The 20,865-nt window shown below is 50.1% G+C and overlaps 10 protein-coding genes across 10 annotated transcripts; 6 read left to right on the top strand and 4 right to left on the bottom strand.

Annotated features, from left to right (window-relative positions):
• Positions 1–784: 784 nt before the first annotated feature.
• On the top strand, positions 785–2,331 carry N7468_002635 (uncharacterized protein; the record flags this gene model as incomplete). The annotated part of the gene is made up of 4 exons (XM_058471932.1): positions 785–1,010; positions 1,067–1,164; positions 1,222–1,482; positions 1,540–2,331. The coding sequence occupies 4 exons, from the start codon at positions 785–787 to the stop codon at positions 2,329–2,331; spliced, it is 1,377 nt and encodes a 458-aa protein (XP_058335073.1).
• A 140-nt stretch (positions 2,332–2,471) lies between these two features.
• Positions 2,472–4,246, bottom strand: N7468_002634 (uncharacterized protein; the record flags this gene model as incomplete). The annotated part of the gene is made up of 4 exons (XM_058471931.1): positions 2,472–3,177; positions 3,228–3,915; positions 3,970–3,987; positions 4,042–4,246. 4 exons carry the CDS (start codon positions 4,244–4,246, stop codon positions 2,472–2,474), a joined length of 1,617 nt encoding a protein of 538 aa, XP_058335072.1.
• A 566-nt stretch (positions 4,247–4,812) lies between these two features.
• N7468_002633 (acyl-CoA dehydrogenase family protein) lies at positions 4,813–6,285 on the bottom strand (the record flags this gene model as incomplete). The annotated part of the gene is given in 4 exon segments (XM_058471930.1): positions 4,813–5,001; positions 5,052–5,755; positions 5,766–6,035; positions 6,099–6,285. The coding sequence occupies 4 exon segments, from the start codon at positions 6,283–6,285 to the stop codon at positions 4,813–4,815; spliced, it is 1,350 nt and encodes a 449-aa protein (XP_058335071.1).
• A 664-nt stretch (positions 6,286–6,949) lies between these two features.
• On the top strand, positions 6,950–7,177 carry N7468_002632 (uncharacterized protein; the record flags this gene model as incomplete). Its single annotated transcript, XM_058471929.1, has 1 exon — positions 6,950–7,177. The coding sequence occupies one exon, from the start codon at positions 6,950–6,952 to the stop codon at positions 7,175–7,177; it is 228 nt and encodes a 75-aa protein (XP_058335070.1).
• Positions 7,178–7,426: 249 nt separating this feature from the next.
• On the top strand, positions 7,427–9,365 carry N7468_002631 (fungal specific transcription factor domain-containing protein; the record flags this gene model as incomplete). The annotated part of the gene is made up of 4 exons (XM_058471928.1): positions 7,427–7,725; positions 7,779–8,216; positions 8,268–8,533; positions 8,590–9,365. 4 exons carry the CDS (start codon positions 7,427–7,429, stop codon positions 9,363–9,365), a joined length of 1,779 nt encoding a protein of 592 aa, XP_058335069.1.
• Positions 9,366–11,384: 2,019 nt separating this feature from the next.
• Positions 11,385–12,566, top strand: fmpR (Zn(II)2Cys6 domain-containing transcription factor fsqA; the record flags this gene model as incomplete). The annotated part of the gene is made up of 1 exon (XM_058471927.1): positions 11,385–12,566. The coding sequence occupies one exon, from the start codon at positions 11,385–11,387 to the stop codon at positions 12,564–12,566; it is 1,182 nt and encodes a 393-aa protein (XP_058335068.1).
• A 356-nt stretch (positions 12,567–12,922) lies between these two features.
• N7468_002629 (zinc-binding alcohol dehydrogenase family protein) lies at positions 12,923–14,075 on the bottom strand (the record flags this gene model as incomplete). The annotated part of the gene is made up of 2 exons (XM_058471926.1): positions 12,923–13,454; positions 13,537–14,075. The coding sequence occupies 2 exons, from the start codon at positions 14,073–14,075 to the stop codon at positions 12,923–12,925; spliced, it is 1,071 nt and encodes a 356-aa protein (XP_058335067.1).
• Positions 14,076–15,870: 1,795 nt separating this feature from the next.
• N7468_002628 (Zn(II)2Cys6 transcription factor domain-containing protein) lies at positions 15,871–16,698 on the top strand (the record flags this gene model as incomplete). The annotated part of the gene is made up of 2 exons (XM_058471925.1): positions 15,871–16,079; positions 16,245–16,698. The coding sequence occupies 2 exons, from the start codon at positions 15,871–15,873 to the stop codon at positions 16,696–16,698; spliced, it is 663 nt and encodes a 220-aa protein (XP_058335066.1).
• Positions 16,699–17,015: 317 nt separating this feature from the next.
• On the top strand, positions 17,016–18,836 carry N7468_002627 (fungal specific transcription factor domain-containing protein; the record flags this gene model as incomplete). The annotated part of the gene is made up of 5 exons (XM_058471924.1): positions 17,016–17,096; positions 17,156–17,607; positions 17,659–18,214; positions 18,270–18,379; positions 18,461–18,836. The coding sequence occupies 5 exons, from the start codon at positions 17,016–17,018 to the stop codon at positions 18,834–18,836; spliced, it is 1,575 nt and encodes a 524-aa protein (XP_058335065.1).
• A 236-nt stretch (positions 18,837–19,072) lies between these two features.
• On the bottom strand, positions 19,073–20,394 carry N7468_002626 (TauD/TfdA family dioxygenase; the record flags this gene model as incomplete). Its single annotated transcript, XM_058471923.1, has 3 exons — positions 19,073–19,733; positions 19,785–20,050; positions 20,104–20,394. 3 exons carry the CDS (start codon positions 20,392–20,394, stop codon positions 19,073–19,075), a joined length of 1,218 nt encoding a protein of 405 aa, XP_058335064.1.
• Positions 20,395–20,865: the final 471 nt, after the last annotated feature.

Raw genomic sequence — 20,865 nt, 5'->3', positions numbered from 1 at the left:
AAGTTTGGATAAATCCAGTGTACGTTAGCCAGGGCAGAGCCCGAACTTGTGCTGAATGCTCACATGCCGAGGTATTGCCGGCAAAATCAAGTGACAATGCATAAATTCCAAATCAAGGGCAAGTGTTTATCACAAGCACTTGCCACAAGCTTAAATAAAAGTAGCGATGTGCCCGCCCAAAACTTGAAATCAGGCCCCGCTGCTACGATGCTTTATCTTTCGCCAATAGGCGACGTCTTCGAGAGATAGCTTCGAAGGGATTTGCTTGTAACGCCTCCCTTGATCAACATTCCGACACCCTTCCAGACGCGTGTCCCCACCGCACCCCTACAATATCTCAATGGGTGATTTATCGGGATGATTTCACTTTTGATTTGATGAATCTGGCCCTAGTCACATGCGGTGATGCACCTAGGCGTCTTGTCCTACTGGTGGGTAGTATAGAGATCTTCGGGGCCGTGGTTGTTCAAGATTGGGAGGACGAACGGCCAGTATCCTGTATCATTATCGTTGGGCGATCGATAGTGAAAAATGAGCATTTTCTTGACGTAATAACAAAATTGAATCAAGGATAAAAGTATCACATTGCCCGGAGGTAAGAAATCTCCCGGCACCAAGTATGTGACTAGACATCCAAAGTGGGGACCTAGCGTGGGGACACTGGCGTGGATTATGTTCATTTCGTCATGCTCGAAGTGCTGCAAAGATACTATATAAACTGTTCCTCCTATTCTTGAGCTTTCCTTGAAGTCCTTTGGTACTCTGAAGGCCAATATTGATGAAAATGGCATTGCATGTGCCTGAACGAACATGGGCACTACCCGCCCACTCTGTCGACCTAGACAGATACCAGTCCAATTCGACCAGTGACGATGAATCCAAAAAGGAGTCCTACAGTATTATCGAACGATACACGACATCAGACTCCATAGATGTACCGCCTATGGATGGCGGATTCCATGCTTGGATGTTTCTACTTGCGTCGGCTATGCTAGAAGCTCTTGTATGGGGTATGTCTTGCAGCCCTGTCCACCCTGCTCGACCATTCAGCTGACCTTTGGACTAGGATATGCATTTGCATTCGGTGTCTTCCAGGAATACTACAGCGCAACTCCGCCCTTCAAAGGGTCAGAAAATATTGCCGTGATCGGAACATGTGCGATGGTACGTGGATCTTCCAAGGTAACTAACTGGAAGCTTACAGAGCTGACTGCATAACAGGGCCTTGCATATATGTTAGCTCCCTTTGCGATTGTGTTCATGATATTGGTTCCCCGATTTGCTCGCTGGGTTTCGACGGTTGGAGTTATTCTTATGTGCCTCTCTCTCGCAATAAGCTCGTTCGCTACTAACGTTACCCATCTTATGTTGACCCAGGGGATTGGGTTCGGGGTTGGCGGGTGTCTGGCATATACTCCTTCAATCCTTTACATGTCCGAATGGTTCTGCAAGAGAAAGGGATTGGCCTTTGGAGTTGTCTGGGTAAGGCATTCTGGAACATGTGTCTTACCAGTAGGAATGTCACTAATATGCATACAGGCAGGCTCGGCAATCTCGGGCTCCGTCTTTCCAATCACCATCGAATGGTTACTGAACAAATATGGGGTTGAATCCACATTGAGAGTTTCATCAGTTGCTCTCTGCCTCCTCGCAGCGCCTTTTCTGTACTTCCACCATCCCCGCCTCCCGCCCGCCAAGACAGCCAGCCATGAACGACTCAACTTCCGATTCCTGGTCAGTAAAGTGCATCTTGTGTACCAGCTCGGTAACACAATCGAGGCCCTGGGCTTTTTCTTGCCAACTATTTATCTTCCAATGTGTGCCAGAAGCCTTGGCGCCAGTAAATTCCTCTCGTCGTTCACGGTGACCCTCTTTAACCTGGCTGCGGTATTCAGCAACGTCCTGATCGGCTTTCTCAGCGACCGCTACCATGTCACCATCTGCATCTTGATATCTACTGTCGGAACGGTGCTTTCGGTGTTCTTCCTGTGGGGATTCTCGACTTCCCTTCCTATTCTATACGTATTTTGTGCATTTTACGGGTTGATGGCCGACGGGTACTCCTCTACGTGGGCGGGTATCACCCACGAGATTCAACTGGCGAACCCGGGCTCAGATCCGGCAGTTATTTTCCCATTCATGGAGCTGGGCCGGGGAATAGGGAACGTGGCGAGTGGTCCGCTAAGTGAGGCGCTGCTAAAAGCGCCAATGCTCCGGGGCAAGGCAGGAGGATTGTACGGGAGCGAGTACGGGTCACTTGTTGTTTGCACAGGCGCCACTGCTCTTGTTGGTGGTATATCGGTGATTTTCCGTTGGCTCAAATGGATATAGGGTGCCAATGGATGAAATGTGTATTGGATAACTCATAGATATTTGTACTATTCCGGGCCGGTGACGCTGCATAGGCTCGGGATGTGTGTGAATAATGTACATGATGCGAAGAAAAAGAAATGACGTGGTTAATCCAGCTGTCATTTCGTGATCCATTCCCACATCTTCCAGTACCAGGGCTGCGGCAGCTCAGTTTCTTTCTGGTATTCAATGCGACCGGTATCAATATCCGCTTCGCTAGCCCGGATGAATGCCGGCCGGAAATAAATTTTATGGGAAACATAGAGCACAACAAACACGATCGGACAGATATATGCAATGAAGAAATCCTTGACTTGGAAACTGGGGATGAAAGATGTAAATCCCTGGGTAAGAGCGATGAGGATGTTGAAAATTAGGCCATACCACGCCAGGTAGGGCTGGAGTATCGCCTTGTAAGGGAGATCGTCTCGTGAAATACCGCGGGCAGCACAAGCCCGCATAAATGCGATATGGCACGCGTTGATAGAGGACCATGTCACGAAGCCGGCGACACTGGAAAGATTGACCAGCCAGTTGAATACTTGGCCTGAATTTTCGGACACGTTCATGAAGGCAAGAAGGCCAAATGCAGCGGTGAATGCGACGCTCACGTATGGAACACCTTTCTTGGTAACTTTCGCGAAGAACTTCGGCGCAAACCCTTCCAGCGCTAGTCCAGTAAGGACTCGACTGCCACTGTATACATTGGAATTGGCCGCAGATAAGACAACAGTGAGTAACACTGCATTGATCAGCGATGGCAGCACCTTAATATGGGCCAAATTGGCCGCGATGACCATCGGCGAAGCTGAGGCGTTGGTATCACTATTGGTGAGCTGGTCATTATCGTGGGAACGACGAGGCCAATAAAGAACATTGTCAAGACGAAAAAGAACAGGATTCGAACAAACGTCTTCCGAATAGCGGAGGGGACCGTCCTTTGAGGGTTCTCGGTCTCTCCTGCAGCGATACCAACTAATTCTGTACCCTGGTACGAGAACCCAGCTTGGATGAGGACCGACCAGAATCCCACGAACACACCGATCTTTCCGTCAACGAGATACGTCGCGAAGGCACCTGGATCGGACCAGTAGTGGAATCCAAGGTATCCCTGGCCTCCTACGCCACAGTCGACACAGATCGCGAAAATCATGAAACCGATCACTGTCGCCACCTTGATCGTAGAAAACCAAAACTCCGTCTCGCCATAGAATCCAACGGGAAGGAAGTTCAGCGCTGTGATGACGACCCAGAAGACTCCGATAAAGATCGCGATATTTAAGTCTGCTCGCCAGTACTGAATGATGGTGCCGGTGGCTGTCAACTCGACGGCGAAAGTGGAGGCCCAGTTAAACCAATAGATCCACCCCATAGCAAATCCCAGACTGGGATCAATCAACCGAGCGGCATAGGATGTGAAAGCACCAGGAATGGGAATGAATGTTGCAACCTCGCCAAGGGATATCATGACAGAGAATACAATTGATCCAACAAAGATGTAGGCAATCAAGGCTCCGGCAGGGCCTGAATTAGCGATAGCAGTACCACTTGAGATAAAAAGACCTGGATCGGTTAGAATAAGCCTTGCAGGTACTGAGCTATTTTTGCAGTACTCACCAGTACCAATTGTTCCTCCTATAGACAAAATTAGCATCTGCAGATCAGAATAAGCTTGAATCTTTGACGAACCTATGGCGATCATCTGAAGATGGCGACTCTTCAACCGGCGCTTCAGCTGACCGGGCTCTGACTCCCCGGTATCATTTTGCTCTGAATCGGCGGGCTTGATATCCTGGTGGATAGTTTTGTGCTCCGCACCGAAGTCGATGCCTGACACATAAGAGTTCGACGGGTTGCTATTCAGCGCGGTGGAGGCAGCATTTCTAGGAGGCATCTTAAGCTCCTGTGACAAGCGCGGTGGCGAGTCAGAGCTCTCAGAATCGGATATTCTACGCTTGACCGCGCGACTCAAGGTCGATTGTTTGTCCCAAGAAGTCGCAAGATTTTTTTTTTTCCTCTATATCTGGATAAATTCCGTTTTCAATGGAACATGGGTGGGGCAGACAATGCAAAGCGAAGACCCACCCATTTCGTCGAGTGGAATGCTGTTAGGTAAACCCAGCCAAATGGGGAAGGACAAGACGGTTGACCGCGGAATAAACGCCCCAGGCTCTTCAAGGCTTTTTCCTGGTGGAATCGCGCTTGAGAAATGCCCAGGTATTGATGACTGGGAAACCTGCTAGTTTCGCATGAACAAGGCAGCCAAAATCTTGCTCGCCGCCGAGACAGAGAACCGAAATGAGCTATATGTGACCTGAAGTCAACCCACGCCAACTTCTACAGCGAAACCCGCCCGGGGGTTTTTCTCCGAAATGATGCCATAAGAAGATTTTTGATCAGTAGACTCAAATTCGATATTTCACCTAGCTAGTATACTAGTACTAGCACAACAAACGGTCTTTAGATCTTGGGTTTGGCCTTCTCTTTCGCTTCGTATTCCTTCTTCTTTGGTCCAATATATCCAAAAATAAAAGCAGCTATCTTGCGCATCTGGATTTCCTCTGCCCCTTCGGTGATCCGATACCGACGGAAGTGGCGATATATGTGCTCGAATGGCTCATGGCGACTATATCCATCGCCCCCAAAGATCTAAGCCCAAATTAGTTTGTTGTCGCTGCCTAAGGTTCGCTTCAAATCACCTGTATAGCTCGGTCGGCAGCTTGACAGCACAGTCGATTCGCCCAAAAGTTGCACATCGCAACCTTGTCACTAAGCCTCCTTTCAATCTCCACCCATGGTGGTTGTTTGCTCTGCGATGATCGACATGCGGCCACAATGCGGTCCATTTCCCAGCTGGTCTTCAGGATCAGGAGACGCAGCATCTCCACCTGGGTCATCAGCTCTACTACCGGAAATTGGATCCCTTGATTGTCAGCCAACATTTTATCACCGCCCCAGATTTTGCGAGCGCGAGCTCGCTCGATGCTCCTATCGAGACAAAATTGCGCTGCTCCACATGAGCTCGCTGCTTGGCGTATCCGATTTTCGTGGACAAAGGTTTGCGCAATGGCTAGCCCGTGGTCTGTAGTCCCTAGAACAGCGGACTCTGGCACCCAGACACGATCCAGGTGGATAGTCGCATGGTCAGTCGGCATGTTTAACGTCCATTCATAGCTTACGATCTGAACGCCAGGGGTCTCGCGAGGGATCAAGAATGCAGTGATTCCTTTCGCAGAGCCCTGCTTGCCTGATGTTCTTGCGAACACGAGGAAATGTGTCGCATGATGGGCGCCGGTCTGCCACTTCTTGGCCCCGGTGATCTCAAACCCTCCACGCTGTCGATTGGCCGTGGTACTCATATGCGTTGCATCGCTCCCGTGGCTCTGTGAGACCAAATGTAGACCTAAATTCACCTCTAAGGCGCGCTGGTATGAAGGTCCGTCGCTGCTCTTCGGTACCGAAATGGTGGATCATGAGTATATCGGGGGCATTTGCTACGATGCAATGCTCCGTTTGTAGGTCGCATGCAAGGCCCAGACCGCCCCCATAAACCGGGTGTGATGCTAAGTGATAGCGGATGGCCGCCATCCAGAGATTGGTATCAGGATGTTCCTGGCCCCCATACTGTTTGGGAAGAGCAAAACGATAATAACCTGCTTTGTCGGCAACACTGCGGGCGTGAGCTTTTTATGAGGTTAGTCTTGTTGCGCAGCCATCATCTCCATTCGAGAACCTGGTGACTGTACCTAGGAGGTTCTCCCACTCCGGACGTGGAAGGCCATCATTATCCCAGTCCGTACGAGAGTGCTCTCGTCGGTAATCGAAGAACCTGTTGTTATCGCCAGAATGCTGGAGCGGTAAGATTTTGTCGTTGATGAAAGTGTCTAGCGTGTTCAAGTACGCTTTCAGATCACCTGGTAGTTCAAAATTCATCTTCGCTTTCCCTGATCATGACATGGGTTCTACTCCGTCTTTGTTATGTAGACTGAGCTAAGTTGCCTGCAAGTGAAGGGGGAGCTTCCCCGCATTCGGACCTCGGTTTCTCTTCAACTGAGAAGTGCTTCGATTCCCTAACTGAGCATCACATAGACCACAAGAGTACTGGACACATTCCAAGTCCTCATTTCAGGTGACTCCAAGCACTAGAGTTTATTTTTCACAGTGGCAAAGAATGAATGTTTCCCAGGCCAATAGCGACAGTGGGATGTGTCGGTTGAGGAATCTATCAGTATAGTCTCTTTGGGACAAATTAGAGACCATGCCAGTGGTTGTTTCATATTACCAGTCACTCAATTTACGCTGAGATCATTTTTTGAAGAATTGTACCAAAGTACGCAGCAATTGGCTGGTTACTGCTATGGTTTTGATTTATAACGCCATCTCGCCTCAGGCACCAATCCTGCCTTAGGCCAGTGCCGAGTTGCGCTACCTTTGACCAATCATAGGCGGCTCTTTGCCCCACCAGGATCAATTTTGGTCCACCAGTGCGTGTTCCCCCCTTTGGCAGTTGATTTCTCCGATTTCCGGCAGATTCACACCACGAGCAGATCGCCTGTTCCACAGGGTTTTTATACCGGGCGAGCGCAAGCCGATACCGATGGATATGGAATATCGGAATCTCTTAGCACCAAATGGGTCACCCCTGATTCCCCAAGGCGACTTCCGGACCCCGAGCCTGCCCCGACCTGTGGAGTTCATGCAGAGAAGCCCCGAGTCAGGCGAAATGGACAAGACTCCGCCTGTCACAGGCAAGCGCCGAGGCGGTAGTCGCAAGGCATGTAACGAGTGTAAGCAGCAGAAGGTGAGCCGTATTTCGCCCCGTTGATACCACATCCCCACGGGGACTTGTACTCTCCCCGCAGCACTCCCAGCTAAAGCTGACTTGTCATGGATAGCTTCGATGTGACATTGTACAAACTCCCGCCGCGGCGTGCTCTCGCTGCCGTCGGCTAGGGATAGAGTGTAAAGTGGAGCAATCTTTTAAAAGAATTTCGAAGAGAAGGTTTGCTTGTTTCGTTCTGCTTGGACTTCTTGTGGCTAATGAAAAAAAAAAAATCGAAGACGCAATGCGGAGATGGAAAAGGAGATCGCAGATCTTCGTAAACGTCTTTCCACAAATGCAGAAGAAACCAAATATGATTCGAATATCGCGGATCATCAGTCCCCATGCTCCGAGGATGTATTTCCCCGTCGAGAATCATCTGCGGTTGCAACCTCACGGCCTGTGTCCGTGGCCGCGGAGCCGCATCCTTCCATAGGAACACCCTTGGCGATGAAGAGGTCTGGGTCAATCATCTCACAAGACGAGAATACCCCTTGGCGCCTCGAAGATGTTGTTCTTTCAAGGGCACGAGTTGCCCGGCTTTATGACCAGTAGGTGCATCCCGAATAGTAGTCTGTCACTCGAAGCTTACTTGTCTCCCCAGTTACTACAATTATTACCATCCATTCCTTCCTCTACTTAACCTCCCAAAGCCCCCCGAAGTCTATCTAGGCCGCTGTCCTCTATTAGCATGGACTGTTGTCTGTGTCGCCAGTCGGCGATCTCCATCCGAGCCGGGCTTGCTAAGTGCACTGTCCGGGCCGTTTAGTCGACTGCTCTGGCAGACAATTACTGGTGTTCCTCAAGACTATCGAGTCGTCAAGGCACTATGTATACTATGCACTTGGCCCTTGCCGACGACCAGCCAACGGACTGACGCGACATTCATGCTCAGCGGACTGATGATGCAGATTGCAATGCAGCTAGGCTTACATCGCCCGGTCCAGTCCGAAGAGTTCACAACCTTCCGGATGGAAGTTCAAGGGGAAGCACTGAAGGATCGTTTGCATACCTGGGTTATCTGCAACATCGTTGCCCAGAAGTAAGTTTCCTCCATTTTACGTCCATTAAACCTTGTTAATCCTTTATACAGTGTTGCCACTGGGTATGGTCAACCGCCAAGTACAATGTACGACTGGGCCCTCGAACCAGCGTCTCTCAAGGATGCCGATTATCGTTTGCCGGATGAGCTCGCCGTTCGATTGCGCATTGAGAAGTTCTGCGATCGTGTAACCAAGGCTTTGTATAGCAGCAAGCCTGAGCCGGTCGAATTCATTAGCCCGGAGAAGCTCATTATCATTCAAATTCTAGAAAATGAGCTACGGGATATGGAAGTTGAGTTTCGCGAAACGATTTCAGGTACATTGCAACTATCAGCTGGCATCATTCGAAACCTTGCTAATCTTAACTCCCAGCCATTAATATGATTCATTTGCGGGCCGCAGAGCTTCACTTCCGGTATTTCGTATTTTTAGGGTCAAATGCACGAAGCGATGATCTAAGCAAACTGTTCATTGCCACTACCTCATTTCTGGGTCGTGTCCTCGACCTTGAGACATCGCCGGGCGAGTTGATCGGACACGCCACTAATTACATTCTTCAAATGATTGTGTCGGCTGCGTTTGCCCTCATGAAGCTTCTGAGGAGCAGTTTCAACAGAAACATTGATTTCAACCACGGAAAGCTCTTATTCAATGGGGCGATATCTGCGATTCGGAGAATTAGTGTCATGGATCACGATCGGCCCATCCGGTTGGCTGATATCCTTGCACAAATGTGGAATGCAACCAGTCCCGAGCCGGCTGAAGAGGATAATCTTCAGCTCAAGATCCGCTGTCGAATGAGCATGAGCCATGTTTATGATACAGTGTGGCGCTGGCGACAACGCTTCCGGCCTCTCAAAAGCATCGAGGAAATGCAAGGTAAGTCCAGTATGTTCACAGGGGCAGAAGCCTTTGCTTACTCTCTTGCAGCGGCGGCCGCAGTGGCCAACCAGGATATTACCTCCACTATGGGACCCTTGACACAACAACAGGATAACGCACTTGCGGACCAGTCTATGATGTTGCCACCGCAGTTTGATGAAGGCGGCGCCTTCTTCACAGAGACTGGCTTTTCGGAAGTTTTTGATTCTCTCAACTGGGTTTTCGAGGGCATCCCCGATTCTTTCGTTGCGCCACCTGTTTTATAATACCCACATGCCCTTTCCGCCTGAAAATCATTCGTTAGCGTTCGTCAATAGTCAGTATATCGGCACTCAAGCAGGAATACTTACAATAAAAGTCATTTACGAGAAGCGAATCTCTCTTTAGGCTTTCTAACGGACAACATTTGAATCATGGGTTTCCTTATTCCGCTCCCCCTTGGCCCAAGGGACGCTCATTTAATCCGCGACTTTTCACTACGTTACAGAGTAACTGTCGTGGAGTCAAGTCCACGGCTAATGGCCGGCAGATCTTCAACAACCGGACAAGATACCGCCCTCAACTAGCAATATTATAAATACAAGAGGGTCCAAGCCCAAGCCATATAGTGCAAGCCGAATAGGTGATGCCATGTCACTAGGTCGATGGGTCTTTGAGATTGACTCCCGGAACCCAGAGAACTATTGAGCACGGACTGTTTCAGATCTTGGCAGGGTACATGGAGATACGACTGACTGGTTTGTCGTACGGATCTTCGAGTACCCCGTCGAATAAAGGGTCCAAAACGACATGGGTGGCTTGGAACCGGACACCTGTCGGCGATTTTGGACAATTTTAGCACTTGATACGTGCATGTTCGTGTTTGGACTGAATCTCCAGGCGCGGTGGAACGCAAGCTTCCTGAACAGTCAGGAACGGGACTGGTAGTGCATGAAGACGGCAAGGAAAATAGCCGCCAGTTCTCGAACAAGTCCATTATCTGGGAATCCCCAAGGACTGAAGTGTGTGGTCTGTGTTTCAATTCTTCACCCTCTCGTTCCCAAACCAAACAGCCGGGCCATACACAAGGCGGCCCTGTTCTCTCTTGTCCTACCCCATTCACATGGAATCCATGGTGAGCATAAACTCGTGGCGCCATGGACGCGTGAAAACTCGCATAAACACAATTGGCAACCTTCACAGACCATGAAGTACTGTGAGAAACACAGAGTTCTTCCTCCCTTTTTTCCCTTTTCTTCTTTTTGGAATAGATGACGCCAAGGTTGCGTTAGGAGTTGCCTCAAAGGCTTCGCAGGGGCTATCCACCGTACCATCTTCAGAGATTCAACCTACAATAATCTGAAGTATAAAAAAAAAAAAAAAGAAATAGTTCAAGCAGCTGCATGCATATTCAGCCCCATATCGCCAATTTGCGGACTTGTGTAATCCTGTGCAAAACAGTCCACGTCCACGGGCTCAGGAGGAATTCCTCAGGCGGGACGTGCTATGCTTTTCATTTAGGCTCATGTTTCTTATCTGGCTTACCACAAGATTACTATCAATTATCGAGTAAGTCGCTCTTAGTATGCGACAGTGGGAGATGCTATGTAATGTGCGCCTTTGCAAGCTGCAGGATACAGTGTAGGTAGATATTGATCTCCATGCAACTTTCAGTTGTTTCCTGTTAGACCTCGCACCTTTTTCAAACCCCCTTATTCACCCTGCTCAGTAACGACAACGAGCGACACACTGAACGCTCGTTTCAAACAGGGCTGCCTACATGTTTGGCCTAGCCTCCAGGTGGCGCACTAGAAACGAACCAGTGCCAGTACTGAGTTTCAAGTCCCATCTATTGGTCTATAAACCCAGCCCTCCACGCGAGCCTCCACGAGCCTCTATGAACGCAGCCAGTATTCCTCTTCAAAATGCACTCTGCGCTCAATTACAGACAGTCACGACGATCTGCGTGTGATCGGTGTCGAGGCTTCAAGTTACGATGTGAACGAGACCAAATCAACGGCAGATCGTGTGAAAGATGCCTCAAAGCACAGGTCGTTTGCACGACTAATATCAGCCATCCATCCCAGAACTTCATGCTCAATAAATCTAGCGATTGTGACAGGAGGGCTTACACTGACGATCGAATCGCCATGCCAATCCTTCGGAAATCCTCAAGTGGCAAAGTGAGAAAGTCAACACCCTCTCCTCATCCTCATCCTCGAAGGCATCCCACCCAAAGGTTCAATACCTGGCCAGATTCAGAGCCTTTCCCATGCCTGCCCAGCGACAATATTCCTTGTCTGCCGATGAACCCCTACGCAAATGAGATATTCCCTTTCCACCCCTGGACTGTTCCAGAGCTTCCCCGATTGCCAAGTTATTACACTTTAGTAAGTTTCGATACCTCCGTTCTTACCAACATCATAGCTGATGCCCTCAAGAAGCCTCAAGTCGAAGACATCCTATTTCAACCTGGTCCACGAGTTGGACCTCAGGTGTCGGGGCCGGATTCCATTCTGATGGATCCGCCATTCCAGTTCCAGCCTCAGGAAGGGCCCGTTTTTGATCCTTCAATCTGTCTGCCCTCAGAATCTTTTGGAATGAACGACTTCCAGTTCTCACTTCCGGAGGACTTCAAGCCGAATATTCCATGGGATAACCCCGGGCAGGTCGATGAAACTGAATGTGTTGTCAGCCCCTACAAACTCCGGAGAAGTCTTCTGAAGCTGGACTTGGAATTGTTAGACGATCTAGACTTTCTTGACTCTGGCTCTATGTCCCTCAAATATCCGTCTCCGAAGGAGGGCCTCAACCCTGGTATTGGCAGGCTTGATATCCCCATCCACCGGGCCTTGAGACATTCCACACAATTTTTAGAATTGATTCAGTCTGAGAGTGCTGTATTTGATTACGGGTTCGGGCATTCAGCAATGCGGACCCATCAGCAGTACTCTCCAGCTGAATCGCAAAACGAAGTCGTGGAAGACAGGTCGACCATCACATCATCGGTCGACTCGGGCTATTTGTCCATTAACGACGCGAAGGCCATCCCGTCTTCTAAATATGACCTGTCGACCTCATTGACTATGTTGTCAACATACTGCCATCTCATCAGTGTCTACCGCGCCATTTTCGGCGAAATTTACCAACTATTCTTGATAGTACCACCAACTGAAGCCGGCTCCTTTTTTACGATGCCTACGTTGAACTTCGGGAATTTTCAAATTGATGGCAGTCTGGGTTCCCAGATGCAAGTCCTCATTGAGCTCAGTTCAAGTCTAATAGAGAAGATCGAACATGCGCTTGGGATGTCGGCACTTCAAAATTCCGGCAGTCGGAGTGGAATGAGCCCTTCCTCTCCAGTTTATAGCCCCTTGGCCTCTGTACGTGAACACATGATGACACCGGAGAGTATCAATTGCGGGACCATGCTCAGGGATACTATGAGCTGCCTACAGCAACTGGTGAAAGATTCATCAAATGTTTGATCTCGGAAATTTGGGCTATTAGAAGCCACTTGGTTTGATTCAGTCTGAATTCTTTTTGTACCTCATGGAAGATCTATAAGACACAATATGCCTCCTAGGTACCTATAAGGTATACCTAGTATAATAAGAAGTCTGAAAAGCCCTGGAAAAAATTTGGAACTTGGAATATGCTGCCATCTTGCTTCCTAGCACCGTATGGATCTATAGAGATCAAGTAGTTGGCTGTCTAAGTGAATAAGATTTCTATGCTTTGTGTCCAGTTCTTCCTATTAGAACTTCGAGTTCCAATAGTAGAATCTAGAAAGTCAACGGCCGAATACAGTGAGAATCGCCTGCCCACATTTCCACGTCCAATTTCAGTCCTCCTTTATGGTCACAACTAGCTTTCGTCCTGAGACGCCCTTTTTCAGGACTTCAAGGCCCGCCAGAATCCCCTGAAAGCCCCCTGGCTGGATTTCCTCCACCGGAACAGGCCGAAGTTTCCCAGTCTGGACCAACTTATCCACAACAGGATACCAGGTGGAAGCCCATTCCCCAATCTCAGGGTTTGGAGGAACAGAGTAAGGCTCGGGAAGATCAACGCCTTTGCCTGATATGGCACCAGCCATGATCAGCTCGTGTTTCACTGTCTTCCGAACACACAGATCTGGTTGGTATTGTTCCAAAGCACAGTATTTTCCGCCCATCCGCCCGATCGCTTCATGGCAGAGACGAAGTGTCTTGATCTCGGAGAATGGGTCAAGGACATAGCGGAGCGAGTTCTTGGTGGCGGCGCGGATGTCCTTTGCGCAGGACGGCAGGTGATAGTCGAAAACCAGGTCCGCCCCGTAGGACCGCACTAAGTCGAAGTTGTGAGGTGAACAGGTTGTGATAACCCGATGGCCGCACCTGCGTGAGTTAACCTTCCTGTCACAATCTCTCCAAAACGGAAGGGTTTCAGGGTTGGCCTACAGTTTGGCTATTTGGATACCCAGTAATCCGACAGTGCTGCTCCCCACCGTATATGAGAATATCATGGGGCTTGCTTGCAGGTTGACGAAGACTGCCCGGGATTTGGAGCGACCAGAAGAATGCAATCCCAAGCGTTGATATTCCAGAGCCAGATACACCGAGAGCATCTTGGAAGGACATGCTCTCCGGTATATGCAGAGCAAACACCGAATTCACCTTGAGATACTCGCAGTATGCTCCCGTTGTGGGATCTGCTCGGTTGGAGCCTTGCACACCACCAGTAACGCGATCGCCAACATTAAAGCGCCCTGCTTTGGCTACTTCGTCGCCCACCTGAACGACGGTGCCCGCATAATCACATCCGTCCCAGAGGTCAGGCGTGGGAAAACGAAGGGGCATCTTGAAATCGCAAGGATTCAAGCCCACGACCTTTACTTGGACGAGTATATCCGAGGGACCGACTGTTTGAACGGGCAGGCCGGGCGTCGCCTTGAGCACTCCTCCCTCATGCTGGACAATCGCGGTCTGGGTTGCGGGTATAATGCGTTGCAGCTGCATGCTGATTGAGAAGGAGGACACTGTGAGAAGGCTGGCTCAAGTTGAACCGGAATATCTGACATGTCATTGATATGTCGGTGCAGTTCCTGAGAAGGGACTTTTTTAGTTAAAGATCGGGTCTCGTCGCTATCCTCTTACTCCTGCGCAGCTCTTCGGGGATTTCAAACATGAGTCTTGTCTGATTGCGAAGACCGGGTTATTGACATGCCCGTTCCATTTGGAACTATTCACTGGGGTTCGTTGACAACGTAACCCCCACGCTATCCCTAGAAACATAGCGAGGAGTTATAGCAATATTGAACGGAGTACACATAAAAAAAGAAGCGGTTCCCTACATTTTTATTTCCGAAATTCCCAAGGAGTTGTTTCACGGGACTTTGGAAGTCAACTCTTTCTTGCCTCTAATTGATACTTTCATAAGGAGACACTTCGGGAAACTTCGCTAGAGCCAACTACTTGCCACTGGGAAGGTGCGAATAATGTCATCTTGAGTACTAGCTGATGCCTGGGCATCACGTTTCACACATCGATCCTAGCATCGATCACAATATGAAGTGTTCTACTCAGGACCGAGACCTCCCGGGAAGCCCATAGCGCGGGCGCCAGAATCTGACAGTTGGGCCAGAGTAGAACGGCTCCGACGCAGGGGGCCTCATACCAAACCATAGCCTGGCTGGTTTGCAAGGGACTCCCCTGCGCATATTCTTTGGGGGACTGTTATGGCCGTTTAATGGAAGATTCCGCGTTTCTGTGGTTTCGAACCAGGGCTACATGCTTTTCAGGTGGTGCATCTGCCAGATCGACCAATAGACTGAATGCGAGACAGGTCATCGGGGTTGGTTTATCAGACGATCATGTCCGATAGTTCTAAAAATTTGCTTCATGGCCAGTCTTCTGGTAGATTTCACATTTCTTCGGATTTGACCCAGTGCTGCTGTGTTCAGGTAATGCACTGGCTACCAATATCCGACCAACCCCTTCAGATCCAATCATGGCCAATCTGTTTTCGAGGGTTTGCTTTTCTTCAGGTCCGACCTCGAGCTATTAGGCGATTGGGCACCGGTCTTTTCTGCAGTGCTGCTGATGCTCATACCTGATCATTCCTTGTATTTATGGCCTTTTAGAGGGCTATATTTTTCTCCAGAGTTGGGCCAGAGCTGCGAAGCCCTGTAGTGGTGCATCTCAGAGTATGAGATACTGCTTTCTGACGTTCAATTTGACGTGCGAGACGTAAAATCTACGATCTATCAAGAAATCCTCCCGATTTCTTTTCATGCTCTCATTGTAGCCATTTAACTGGTGATCGCAGGAAGACATGGAATTGGTTTTATAATGACCAGAGGAGACTTCCTTCGTGTTCGCTGCCTATAGGCCGAAGCCAAGTCCTAACATGGGGTAGTGATGATAGTTAACTAGATATGATGTTTTGCTCTCGGGCATATGCTGGATCCACTCGCCTATCCAGCACCACGCAAGGCCAACGGTGTAAAGCGGCATGGACAAGAATGCGAAACTGAAGATTTATTTCCTCGCTTCCTTATACCAATCAGGGTAAATTCAAGACATTGTGGTCAAATTCGAATGACTCTTAGCGTCGATTCCATGGCTAGCATCCCATTTTGGGCCTGCTTATCGCGTAATTCTTGCGTATATATATCTTTCGACGAATTTCCGCTTCTAGCCACCGATATGCTTCTCTCCGATAGGAACGAATGTGAGTCCGCCCCAGCGAATAATCTAGTAAGATAATCTAACCACTATCTCGCTCCTCGTCCGAGCCAGGGAAATAAACCTTATGGAGCCAAGGCAGATCGTCAACACCCCGCATTCTCCGCTTTTCCCGCCCTTCGAGCTCGTCATTACGCACGTGGATTTCACCACCCGACCCGACAGCCGACGAGCCGAACAACTGTCGCAGCTCCAAAAGGACGAAAGGGCGACCGTATGGCTCGGTAACAGGGATGGGCTCGTCAAGTACCCCGAAAGGCACCCGGTCACGATTCGGTAAGTTCAGTCCTGCCTGGTCCGGGGCGGTTTTAACGAGTACAGGCTGTCGCACTTGTCGCGCGCGCAAAGTAAGTAGCAAGCAACCGATCCTTGGATCTCACCATCTGATTATCTGCAGGTCAAATGTGATGAGCGACCGGGAACGTGTGGGAACTGTGCCAGGTTGCGCTTGGTTTGCTCGGGTTACACCACATCGCCAGTGTCCCAGACGCAAGATATCGCAAAGGATAGAGTCGAGAGCTCGAAGAGGAAACGAACGTACCGATCATGCACAGCCTGTAGGGCTTCGAAAACAAAGTGCTCTGGCGAGCGGCCGACCTGCCGAAGATGCCATGGGAAAAGCCTTAGCTGCTCCTACTCTGAATCATCTCAGCCAGATTGGATACGTCGGGTGGAGATGTCGAATAAGAACCCAGCCGCCATCACTCAGCCGGGCCTTGTTTCTGATCATTCGTCTAGGGATAGACTCAGGCTCATGTCGCGACCGGGTGAGCAGCCCGATTCGTCTCTGAATGCCGCGAATCTTTCAGCAGGTGCTGAACCCGGTGAGGCTCAGACCTCGCCCCTGAGATGGTATGATTGGGAAACAGTAGCCATATGCTTCATGATACGCTAACTATAGAAAGGCTCTCGGAAACCCAGTTGCCCGATCCATGGCGAATAGGGCTCTTGGTCGAAGAGTATTTCAATAATGTTCATCCCCTGCGATGCTTTGCATTTTTGCACAGGCCGTCATTTCCTTCAAAAGCTTGATAAGGATACTTCGAAGAAATATCAAAATCATGCTTTGTTGCACGTAATTTGCGCCTTGGGCGGCCAGTAAGGTCCTCCTTTCCCGTGGGACCTTTGCGCAGACGGACTTAAACGAATGGCAGGTTTCATGCGCTGTCTTATAGCGAAACCGTCGCTCCTCTCCCTGCAAAAACTATCCTTATGGCTGGAAGCCAATGGGCAAGAATCGCGCAAAGGCTTATTCTCGAAACTCTGGATATTGTGACGATTGAAAACCTCATGGTCAGCAGGAATATTTCCAAGATTGGCTTTAAGGGTGAAAAGCTGCTAACTCCGGCTAGGCGTCCGTCCTGCTTCATGACTTCGCAATCCGAATGGGAAATTTCGCCAATGCGTTCATGCTTAGCGGTCTGATCACTCGCATGACTCAGGCACTTCAAATTAATTTAGAATACAATACAGACATACTCTGCAAGAACCGCGATGTCGGTCCTTCGGTCACTGGACGCGAGTCACGGCGGCGGTTAATGTGGAGTTGCTACGTGATAGATGCTCTTGTGGGAAGCGGTGTCGACCAGCTCACACTAGTTGATGAAAAGGATATGAAGATCCAATTACCCTGCAATGAGCGGAATTTCCTCCAGCAGATCCCGTGTCTCACTGAAACTCTGGAGCCGGGGAACTGGCTGAAGTTTATACCCGAGGCAGAGGTAGATGCCAGTAACCTCATGTCTAACGTTGGAATGATGGCACATTTTATACGACACACCTCTATCAGGAAGAGGGTTCTGAGGTCGGCTTCGAGATGAATTGTGTTACACAGATTCCACTGACTTGCTAGTAGATACATTAAACACCTTGATGAAGCCATAGTCCCCTGGGAGCCGGACTCGGAATTCGCGATGCTGGACGCGGACTGTCGTTCGTGGTACGAGTCCCTGCCGCCAAGTCTTCAATTTACGCCGAATGCAATATACATTCGAAAAGACTCGTCTCAGCTCGGGGCCTTGTGTGTCCTTCATTGCGCGCACTACCAAACCATGTGCGACTTGTACCGACTAGGAGCTCCTGCTTTATATAAGCTTCGCGCGGCCTTTGACTTCCCACCCGAGCAACAGGGCTTCCTAAGGCATTTGCAGGAAGTGCTGTTTGATGCTGCTTGTGCCCTTGCAACAATCATTGGAGAAACAGCACGCCATGGAGCTCGAATGTTGGCTGATTCCTGGCTTCCGACTATCACATATGACAGCTGTCGGATCATGGTATACCACTTGACTCAGATACTTGACCCCCGAGCCGAGGAGACAAAGAACATTACGAATGAGACGCTGCCCCTTTTGAAGAGTAACATCGAGTCACTGAAGCTTATGGGATCATTGAGCGTGATAAGCAATTCTCTGGTAGGCCTCTCTAGTTCGAACTTTGCGTCAAAACCGTGCTGACCAATAGGTCCAGTGCTCTGCTGCCGAAACAATGCTTGATCGCTCTGGCATTGGATCGGAAGTTGTCGCCCAGAATAGCATTCCCGACGATCCATACCAACCGAATGGCGACGAGGACCCGAGGTAGGATCTTCACTCCAGACCTCGAAACTAACTATCCTAACCTTCTCACTAGCGAAAGTCTCCCGGCACCCCGGTCCAGAGTGCACCCGACTATGTTTTGAACCCCCTCTCAATCTTCCGCATGGCACGCAAAAGCATCCCAGAACGACATGCTCCGGAAAAAGCAGCCACATCATCCGCTCCAAACAGCGCAGTCTGCGAGTCTAGCATCGATCCCAGTGACCCTTCAACGCACGATCCGGAGAGAACAGCCTCCAACGAGGCCATGTTTGGTCAGGCCAGCCTGGAGGAGTTGCAGACACTTTTCATGTCGGATCTTGGGTGGGCCTGGCAGCCGGCTGACACTGCTGTTGGGTCAGGCATTGAAGGGGCTGGGCTATTACCGTGGGCTGGCGGTTATCCTGTCACACAGGCGGAACCGTGGTTACCTGTCTTTCCTTTCCCGCAGCAGAACTAACGATAAGCACCGAAGCTTTTCAGTCTTTCTTGGCTCGAAGCCTCAGATATGGAGGTTGATACTCGAGCGCAGAATTAGTCCGCTTTGTCTTTTATTTCCACTTCTTCTGGCAGAAAAGGACTGGATGCTAGTGTTCCGCTGCAAATGCAAGATATTCGTGAATTTCATAACAAAGCTATGTTTAAAAGTCCCTTAGCAACGTATATACAAAGGGCCAGGAGACCTCTCAGTGGCAATTACTCCGCATCCAACGGACAATGAGGGGGCTGATCATTAACCTGAATCCCACCCCTCTTCTGCTCCAACGCATCCGCATATGGCGTCTTCCAACCGCCCTCCGACTCCGGAGCCGAAAGCCACAGCCGCATAAGATGGCGGCGGCGAGCCGGACGCCCATTCTCATCGACCGCGCCAGGGGGGTGATCCTGGTACGCGGTCCGGGCATGGAAAACATGCGAATTAGCCACGAACTGGATATCGCCCGGCGCAAGAATCATATGCAGTGCTAGCTCCGCACAGGTCTTCTCGAAGATCTCCATGGCATATTTTTGCTTCTCGGAGAGAGGCGGGATCAGTGCATTGGGACCGGAGTTGTAACGCTTGAGGGAGGTGACATTGTTAGGGTCAAAGCGGGCGTAGACACGGGGGTTGTCGGAGCGTTCGTTTTCCATGTACATGACGGCGCCGCGATACCACGGCTCCTGGCCCTCGGAGACCTCGCCTTTGCGGTCGAAGTACCAGTTTGGTGTCACGAGGGTTTCGACTACATCGGGGTGGCGTTCTTGGAGGGTGTTGAAGACGTGGTGGGTAGACACGATGTCCGATTCACCGCCGGAGAGGGACTTGGCGATGCAGAGAAGACCGACGATATCAGAGCCGTCGGTGTGGAAATATTGGCTGTGACGGATTAGATGGGCGACTCTGGATCAGCCTGTTGGTTCTGCTTACCGAGCATTGGTGCGGTAGATGCGGACTCGGTCTGTCTGGGTGGGATCTTCCCCGAGGTCTTTGACGTGGCCTAAGACATGGCCTCGCCCATTCTGGCTGGTGAAGTAGCCTAGGTAAGTTCCGAGACCCATGTATGCGGTAGCGCATTTTTGGAGATCCCATTCCGTGACGGGGATTCCCTTGAAGAGCCAGAATCCCTTGCCGTCGAGCAGGTCTTTCCTGAGAGCTTCTAGACGGGCTGAAAGCTTTGGAAGAGGGAATTTGGACTAAATGGTGTTAGGTTCAGGCAGCATGGGATTTTATCGAGAAGAGAACCTACCTTTGAAATGCCCGTCAGGGGATGGCCGTTCTTGATGAAGTTATCGGCGGCTTCGCCGATCTCTTTGATCTCTTCGTCCGTGAACTTATGGGTCCATTTCTCGGGGTTGTCCCGATAGTCCTCAGCCTTCCACAAGGTTGGGCCGGTCTGGCGCTTAGGGAATTTGCTGTAAGGCCAGACCTTATCGTATATGGGAGCATGTTGGCCTGAGGTCTTCAGTCCGTCGGGGAACTTGGTGAGGTCGATTCCCTGGGCTTTGACAGCCGGGAGGGTCTGCGTAGTCGTAGCCATGGGGTTCGACTACGACGGAGATCCAACGTGAAATCCACAATAGCCTGAGCCAGAGCAGAAATGCTTGAACCAAATTCACTGAGGAATTCTATGTTATATAGTCCTGGTTCGCCAAATGAAACCATACTCCCTGGCACATCAAAGCGGGGCCTTCGGATGGGTCGCTTACGGGCTGTCGGCTACCTTTCCGCTCGCTTTGTTGCGTAGAAGCTTGCTGCGGATGGGCAGAATCGACCGGCTCGTCGGCTAATTCCATATCAAAGCGATCACGCAAGATGGCGTGATGCAACCCTGGAAATTGCAAATATGAATCTACCTGGGCGGAAGATGTTTGCCAGTATTTACCAATCATCATAGGAATCGCCCTGGAGGGACAGCGGGACCAGTTTGGCGGGCCCGAAATCTTTGTATATTTACTGTATAAGGATTACCAAAATTATTTGGTCATATCCTCCACCGCAGTCATATGAA

Source organism: Penicillium chermesinum (assembly GCF_028974085.1).
Source record: "Penicillium chermesinum strain IBT 19713 chromosome Unknown utg000002l:1.0-5270490.0:1.0-5274688.0, whole genome shotgun sequence".
Classification (NCBI taxonomy): domain Eukaryota; kingdom Fungi; phylum Ascomycota; class Eurotiomycetes; order Eurotiales; family Aspergillaceae; genus Penicillium; species Penicillium chermesinum.
The sequence above is the reverse complement of the archived record's forward strand: the minus strand, read 5'-3'. Positions and strand labels throughout refer to the sequence as shown.